We start from the raw sequence: 8,618 nt of genomic DNA, 5'->3' as shown, positions 1-8,618 counted from the left end.
GCTCGGTGATGGCCTGCCGGCAGGGGAGCCCTTCCTGGGCCGCCACCATCCCCCTGTGCATCCCCCGGGGGGGGGGGGGGGGGGAGGGCAGCAGGTGCCTGCCCGCCTCCCTCCCCCGGGAGGGGGAGTTCGGGTCGGCAAAGAGTTAAAACACGGGTTTTTCTCTCCGCGGAGCTGCGCGGCACCCGCGCCCCCCTCCCCCCGCCCCGCTCCTTGGCTGCCTCCCCGCCTGCCCTGGCCCCCCCGCGGGAGGCGGCTCCGTCACCGCGCCGCGGGCTGACATCACCGGCCGGGGACCCATCGGCTGCGCGCCCGGGCGGGCTGCGGGCTGCGGGCTCACCCGCTCCGCCGCGGGGACAGCGGCAGCAGCGTCCCTCACCCCCCTCCAACCCCCCCGCGGCCTTTTCCTTCTTTATTTTTTATCCCCCCCCCTCCCCTTTCTTTTTCTCCACCCCCTCCTCCGCGCATCTCCCGCTCCCGCGGAGCTCTCTCACCCCTCCGCGACATCCCGCATGACTGTCACCGAGGTAAGGACCTGCCTCCCCTGGCTCGGGTGCTGGGCCACCCCCCCCGCTGCCCGCAAGGTGCCTCGCTGGGGACTGCGGAGCGCGGCCGGGCCGCCTCCCCCCACTCCCTCCTCGCCCAGGTTCCTGCTTTATATTTATTTTATTTTATCGTATTGTATTTTATTGTTTTCCTCGCGTTTCCCGCTCGCTCGGCCCCTCCAGCTCGCAGCTGTGCTGCATTTTTAACCCTTGGAGCAGCCGGCCGGGAAGGCCGGGGGGGCTGAGCATCCCCCGCGGGCGCACCCCGCCATAAGCCGCTTTCCGCGGCCGCTCGGCAGATGCTGCCCAGACCTCTACAGGTGGCTGCCGGCTTGTCGGGGGGGGTGGGTGGGGGGAGACCTCGGGAATGGGGCTGGGGGGGATTAAGGAGCGAGGCGGGGGGGCTGCGGGGTGGAAGGGGCTCAGCAGTGGCTGAGCAAACCCACCCCGCACAGAGCTGCTGGGTGTGGGGGTGATGCGGAGCTGCTCAGGTCCCCCGAATGTGCCCTCTAACCTTAAAGCTCGGCTTTCCCAGATGGCTGCCACTGGTGCGGAGGGGAAAGTTTTGCTGCCTGAGGACTGTTTCCCATTCCTCCTCATCCTCACGATCCCTCATGCCTGGGACCTGTGAGTTCATCACTTCCCACTCACCCCATCCCGCAGCAGGTCGGGCTCCCGTCGCTGAGGTTGTACCAGGGGGATGCTGCCACCGGGGTGGCCCAGAGCACACAGCATCCTGCTGAATCAGGGTGTGTTATGGCATGATATGGCAGTGTCCGGAGGATAAGGGGCCACCTCCAAACTGTGGGAGCCACGAGACTTTGGGAGCAGAGCAGTCCAAGCTGGACCTGCTTGGCCCAAGCCCTCCTTCTCGCTCTGTGGTCCTGACATGAAGATGTGGTCGTGACGATGAGTCTAATGGTTTCATACACTGGAGGGAATACAGTAGCCCCCTTGCCTCAGGAAGCCCTCCCAAGCGAAGGGCTGCCTGGCCCTGCGGCGGGCAGGGTCTGGCTGTAGCTGGAAGCGTCTCAGTGGGCTGTGGTTGCCATCCTGGGAATGGGACTGATGGGGTCCCTGCAGGTGTTGGTGCCACAGCACTGATCTGGGCTGTGACACGGCTCACGGGGCTGTAGCACAGATTTGCTGGGGCAGCGGGCATGGTGCCGAATTAACTAGCTTGGTGCAGGCAGAGCAGAAGCAAATGGGACTGAAGCTGTTGTGGTCCTTCTCAAAGTCCTGAGGCGGGATGTGCCCAGGGAGGGCAGCAGTAGCTGTGCTGTTTGCTGCCTTTCACCACATTGCTGGCCTCCCTGGCAGGAGCAGACACACATATTGGCATGAGTGGGGGGGGGGGGGCGGAGGGGGGCACCCAAAAAGCCTGAAGAAGCTCCAGAGCCCACATTAGTGTGTGCCCAGGCTCCCCAGTGAAGATGCTGCTGGGGAAGAATCACTTTCTCCCATCTTTGTCCTTAGCAAATAACTTGGATTTTGCCTGCTTGGCTTTGGCTGGGCAGTCACCACCAATTTGTTGTTGGGTATTTCTGCGCGCCTCGTGCCACATCGTGCTGTCCCACAGCTCCTGCCAGCTCCACAAACCCACCAGCACCTGTGTGCAAGAAAAAGTGTTTCCAGCTCTTCTGGATGCTGAGAGAGGGACTGATGGACAGACCCAAAAGGTCAATTGCGTTGAAAGAACTACAAACTCACTGATTTCAAGTGTCATGGTTTTAAGCCAGGCTGACTAATTTGTAGTGCTCATTAACAATTTTTTTTTTTTTTCTGAGTGCAAATGGATTTATTCAGAGCTATGCTGAGAAGAGGCTGCAGGGCTGTAAGGAAAGCACCTTCAGCAGGATGGGGGAGGGCTCTGCTGTTAGTTTTCAGGGAATGGACGTACAAACTGGGAAGATCTATGCCATGTGCACCAAGTATGCTGTTGCTAAAGCACTGGAAAGCTCTAATACACTCTATACATTTTATTACCTGCAATATGGACTATCCTGATGCAAGCTAAAGGAAACCCAAGAGCAGGCTCCTGACCTGCCACAGCATCGGTGCTGGGGTCTTTCCAAGAAAGTCAGGGCATGGACCCCAGCACCGAATTGGTGAACATGCCCTTCTCTCACCGGTCCTTCCCCTGGGTGTGAGGCTGGGACATATGGCCTAGGCTGATGGAGTGAAGGAAACAGAAAGTGGCATGAGGACCTGTGGGAGAGGATATGGGGGTTTTGTGTGGTTTTGCCTGCCAGGAGTCTGTGCAAGGTGGAGACTCCAGGAAGGGTTTGGTAACACAAGGTTGGGGGGAACGGGGGGGTTTGGGAACCGGGAATCAAGTGTGTGTTCCCACAGTGGGGCAGGCGAGGGGGAAGCTCCCCCGGGGACTTCTGGGGTCTTCACATCCTGCCCAGCAGCAGGTGTCTAACTAAAACCAGTAAAGCCCACAGCTCCCAGTGCTGTCAGGAACAGGCATTTATAGCCTTCCTGCAACAACTCCTCCCACACTGGGGCCGCTTCCCAGGCCGTGCTGGAAACAGGAGCCATGGGTAGGATTTTACAAACTTTGCAAATATTCCCGAGCAATTCATCCTTAGAGGAAAATTGATGTGAAAATCAGGTGTGGGTGCATAAGGCCAGGCAGAGCTGTCCTATTGCAAGCTGGAGACATGGGGAGGCACAGAGAGCTTTTCTTGGGGTATGTGGGGGGCTGGGGGAAGGCAAGGAAGGGACAGAAATATCTGCTGTCAGTATGTGTAACAAGCTGGTTTCATCTGTGTCCCAAGCCACCCCCCTCCCTCCCACAGGAAGAAATGCAAGCAGCTGCAGCATGTCCCCAGACCTCACTCTTTTGGGGGAGTTTGCTACCCGGGAGACTTTAGGCAGGTTAAAAATAGGATGGAGAAAGACCAATTGAAATGCAAGAGCCCATGTCTCATGCCTGGGGAGCTGCCCAGATTCTGTGACACCTTCCTGGCATCATTGCATTGCGTGGCATGGCATAGCATGGTGTTGCATGGTGTGGCATGGTGTGGCATAGCATGGCATGGTGTGGCATGGTGTGGCATAGCATGGCATGGTGTGGCATGGTGTGCCACACCAGCTCTGCTTGTCCAGGACTTTCTCCAGGCTGTGCAGTAAGAGCTGGCAAGGTGGTGGCCTTTAGCTGAGAAGGTGCTGTAGGAATCAGGAGCAATGTCCTCCCTTCTGTAGATCAGCTGGTCCTGTGAGGGTCTGGGGCTCGTGTTTGCTCTCTGTTGCTTGCAAACAGAAAACCAGCCCAAATGCATTATATATAAAGAAAAGGGTCTGTGCTACGAAGCTAAACAAATCTACTTGCAAAAGCAATAGGCAAACAGTCCTGACAGGCCCAGGTCTCGTGGCAAACGTGGAATTTCTTGATGGCTGTCATTTACTGGGGCCGGGTGAGTAATTCCTCACCCCGGATGACTTTCAGCTTTATACCAGCAAGCAGGAAGAGCACAAAGCCAGGTTGATGGCGGGCGGGCAGTGTGGGGCTCGGGGGAGAAGGGATGTGAGTCACAGGATGGAGAACAGAAGCGGGAGGAAAGAGCCCACGGCTGGGCTCTCCGAATTCATTTGCCGTTGAAAGGATAATGGGGTCTTTGGGGATACCCAAGTGGGAATCTTGTGGTCAGGGAAGGGCTAGGCAAATATAACCTCTGAGCAGGGGTTGTGCTGGGTGTATTTTGGCAGGCAGAGGCATGGCAGAAGTCCCTTGGTGCTTCCAGCTCCCACCCATTGCCAGAGGCTGTTTCCAAAGCTCTAAATATAATTAACCACGAGCACAAGTTAGTGGGGGCCTGGGGGCGTGTTAATTTGGGGAATATAGTTTTAAAATGAGTGGAGGTTTTTCTAAAGCATGCAGTTTGAAAGAGGATGCCATCTGGGAGGTCCCATGGCATGCGTTAGTCTGAATTATCCTATGCTCTCCTCTGGCTTTATTATGTATTAATTGACATTAGCCATTGAGCCACGCTGCCTAAATAATGGTTCATCCGCATAGTTCAGCAAGCAGACGAAGCCAGAACCAAAACCTAGAGAGGAAATTGCCACTGTAGCCTGTTGTGATCGAACACAGTAAATAAATGATGCCCTAAGACGGGCAAATAGCAATTACTGCAGAGGCCCTTGGGTGGGAGGTTACAACATCGTGACATCCCTGATGGCACGGCGCAGTGTCCTCGCCTCATGGGTAAGGGCAGCTTCGGAGTGTCTGGGGCAAATGCTGATCCCATGGAAATGCTGATACTGGTTCGATCAATAGGAAGCTTGATTGAAGGCACTGGGCCATGATGTCAGGGAAAATGGCTTTGCAGCAATTAGGCTTTGGACAGCACAGCATGACTTTATTTCTGGGGAAATAACAGGTGAAGTCTTCTCTAGGCAGTTGGCTAAAAATAAAGTTGATGAAGCACTGTGTGGGCTCTGCGAACCAACTCCAAATAGCATTAGTAAAACTCATGTTAATGGATTAGGTGCAAGATAACCAACATCTCTAGAAAATAGATGAACGGGATTTACCATTGCATGGGGCTTTGCTCACGCTGTTCAGAACAATCGGGCTCCTTTGCTGCTGAGCCCAGCCAGGGCTGTGCACTGGGGACGGGGGCTGGGTCCCCACGCAGGACCCAGTGTCACAGCGAGCTGCTGGCACGGTGCTGTGACGAAGGGCAGATGCTCTTCCCAGCAGGAGAAGGGCACGGAGGCAGCGGTGAGGGCAGGCACAACCCACAGAGGCTGTGGGAGGAGTGGGGCATTTTCTGCCTCTTGCTGCCGTAAAATCCATATATTTTTAGTTGGGGTTCAGCAATGTGGCAGCCAGAAAAGCCTTGCTCATTTGGGCTGCCCAGACAGATGTTGCTTGGAAGTAATTATGCAAAATGGATTCCTGAGGTGGGTTCGAGGCAGGGATGGAGGGATGGTGGCTCTTGTAGAGGAGCTGCTTTGCAGCACCTGATGGATGGAGATCATGTAATGGTGCATGGTGGCACAGCTGACGGGAGGTAAGGGGGTCGCGTTCCTTACCAGCTGGACCGGGACGGAGCAAGGCAGTCAGTACTGAATTGTTAATCAAGTACAGAACAAGTCCCCTTGTCTCCAGCAGTGTGGATGGTCACTAACCTTTAGCTTTGGTGGGATTGCTGGGGGTTAGGAATAACGGGCCGCTTTTAGTCTAAAAATGGAAGCTCCCTGTTTCAAGAAGTATTACTCTCATCAAAGGCAACTTGTCTGGCCTGCGGCTTTTTAATGAGTTTTAATTGAGATTCAATGCAGCATTAATCTGGCGCTTTAATATTGCCTGTCTGTGGCCAGCAGGCTCGCTGGGCTCTGTAATTCATACCCTGCAAATGCAACGCAGGGTCAACCCCCCCCTTCTTCTCCTTTTCATGGAAATTTTATCAAATGATGAATAGTTCAATTCATTACCCAGCTAGCAGAGAGCTCGAAGGAGTCGAATCCTGGATTCCTATCTCCCGAGTCAGTGTGTAATTACCCAAATCTGGCAGCAGGCAAAATCTACGTGACGGAGCCAGCTGCTAGAGTCCCCCACAAATCTGTGAATCCCATCGTTCCCGGGCCGGGAGGGAACCAGTGCCAAGCTCAGCTCCCAGAAATCCTGCGCTCCTTTGTTCATCACAAAGCTGTTGGCAGAGCCCCCTCGCTGCGGCTCCCTGGCCGGAGTTGGTCTGCAGAGCCTCGAGCATCGCTCTGAAAAGCCTCGGGAACAAAACTGCCTGGGGAGAGGCTGTGTGGGGCAGTGCTGGAGCTGCCAGGATGTTGCTTGAGTTACAGAGAGCAGAGAACTAAGGCTAAAGCCTTCAGACCCGAGCCCAAACCTGCTGTGGCATGCAGCTGGTGAGCACGGCAGAGACCCTGCTTGATGGGAAATCTGGGCATCCTCGAGCAGGGCAGGGTGACAGTCACCTCGCTGCACCAAAAATGAGGCTTTCCAACCTGTTGCTCCATATTTACAGAAAAGCACTGCTGAGGAAGCTCCTGCTCAGCACCAGGATGGGATGTGTGCTTGAAAGCTGCCCTCTCCATCCGATTGCTGACCACAGCCCCCATCCTCCTGATGGGATGCAGACCTGGGTTTTCCCCTCACAGTGCGGTGGTTTCTTCCACCGACAGCCTGCTGTGCAAATCCCTCAAACAAGCTGCTGGGCCTTATGGAAAAATCCTCACCCACCCCCCGTGCTGAAGGGTCGGGAATAGCTGTGCTCCAGCCAAAAAAGCCGTGGCGCAGCAGGGGAAGCTGCTGGGGCCAGCGGGGGGCTGTGCATGTGCCTGCCTTGGGGACAGGGGGGTGTCGGTGCTGGGCATTGCTGTCATAGAGTTAATGCTGTTTGGTTTTGGTAATGGGAGGGACCGAAAAGGCTGGTTCCCGGGGTTGTAGGGGTGCTGGGGCTGTTGTCAAAGCTGGAGGCATTAGCACCTCATGGATGAGGGTCCTGTTGCAGCCCAGCCCAGCCCCGGCTGCCTTCTGCTCTGAGCATCCCTGCTCTCCGCCTGTACAATAGCTGCTATAAATTCCCCAGGGAATAATGGCCTCTCTGTCCGTGCACAGGGCCATTGCTGCGTGCCTGCCCCAAGGCACGCTGGCCCTTGCAGGGCCTGGGTGGCTCTGGAACGATGGGTGCCCCATCCTGGCCCATCCGTGCTGGCAACACTTTGAGCGTGGCCGTGGTGCTTGGCTGTCCCGTGGCTGCAGGACCCACGGCTGCAGGTGTGCTGGGGCCATCCCTGTGCCAGCTGCTGGCACCCAGAGCCTCTGCACCGCGTGCTTTGGGGCTCGAGATCCCCACGGGTGAATGAGGGCTTGCGCAGCCCATGCTATGAAATCCCTGCTCACAGCTGGGATGAGCAGCAGTTTCGCTGTGCGGGGCCGGTGATGGGGGGGGGGGGTCTGGAGCTAATCCTGTTATCACTGGGAATCAGCTGCCCGCGGCGGCACAGGCTGCAGCGGCTGCACCCCGGTTTGGCACCCAGCATTTCTTGAGTGCATTTGGCGAAGTCAAAGTTCAGGCTTCGTGCCTGGTGGTGCTGCGGTAACCAAAGGGTTTCCCTTTCTTCCAGGGTCGAGGAGCACCCACGTTTCCCTGAGCCCCGCGTCCGTTCCTGGGTGTCAGGAGGCACCCAACCAGCCCGTGGAGCAGAGCAGGGCAGGTGAGGACCCCGTGCTGTGCCTGCGCCCTGACGGACCCCAGGGCAGTGCTGGGGAGGGCCAGAGAGGGATGGAAACAGCCTAGGGACATGGTGCCATGCCCAGGGTGGGGGTCTGCCACAGCAGCCCCTCTTGCCCAGCCCTAGTTCCTCTGCAGGTAGCTGGGCAGGTGGCTGCACGGGCAGGAGAGCATTTTTTTATCAGCCACTGGAGTTCTCCTCCTCCCAAAATTTCACCCTGTACCCCTGGTACATCGGGTGAGAACAGATCCATGGAAGACTCAGTCCTTGTGGAAGTGCTGAGTTCTTTAAGCCGGTGGTGAAAAAGCTGAGTGTACAGCAATATTGCTGGGCAGCGGTGTGCAGCGAGCATCCCGTGAGGGCTCAGCCTGCGGGATGCCAGCTCCCATGCCTTCCCGAGGGGTTCACAGCTCCGGGTTGGTTCACTACAAACCTCTGGCAAAGAGAGTCACATTGGCCACTCTTGTAATTATATTAAGTGCAAAGAAACCCGATTCTGGAGCACTGTGTGCTAAAATGCAGGGAAAACCAGGGAAAAGGCAAGATGTGAGGCTGAGGTGAATGCGTGCACATCACGGGGCAGGGGAGGAATATTGCAACGCGTTCCTCCTTGAGCTTCCCTGCGCTTTTGTTTGTGCCTGAATAACAAGTCTCCATTTTGCCTCTGTGGATGGTTTTCCTCTTCCTGGGAGCCGGCACACAAGGCAGGGCTTGTCCGGGCTCCAGCTCCCTGGCGGGCACCTCGCGGGCTGGCAGCGGGGGGGTCGGTGCCTCCTGCACCCCGGCCCCGGCGTCCTGTGACCTTCATCCACCCAGGCTCTGGCACTTCCTCGTGCTGGCCAGGAAACGGTTTTCTGAAGCCTGAAA

The 8,618-nt window shown here is 56.7% G+C and overlaps 1 protein-coding gene across 4 annotated transcripts in view; it reads left to right on the top strand.

Moving 5' to 3' along the window:
- The first annotated feature begins 299 nt into the window (after positions 1-299).
- The window catches only part of CORO2B (coronin 2B), a 44,960-nt gene continuing 36,641 nt past the window's right edge, over positions 300-8,618 (top strand). For 2 of the 4 annotated variants that reach the window (XM_027811395.2, XM_027811394.2), the window contains exons 1-2: positions 300-527; positions 7,644-7,733. Coding sequence is in view for 1 of the 4 variants with exons in the window: in XM_014283391.3 (XP_014138866.2) it covers positions 513-527 (15 nt within the window). In the remaining 3 variants the exon portion in view is untranslated. The remainder of the gene's footprint in view (positions 528-7,643; positions 7,734-8,618) is intronic. The other 2 variants (XM_027811396.2, XM_014283391.3) reach the window with 2 other exon arrangements.

Source organism: Falco cherrug, chromosome 7, assembly GCF_023634085.1.
Source record: "Falco cherrug isolate bFalChe1 chromosome 7, bFalChe1.pri, whole genome shotgun sequence".
NCBI classification, from domain to species: domain Eukaryota; kingdom Metazoa; phylum Chordata; class Aves; order Falconiformes; family Falconidae; genus Falco; species Falco cherrug.
This window is presented reverse-complemented; position numbering and strand designations above follow the sequence as displayed.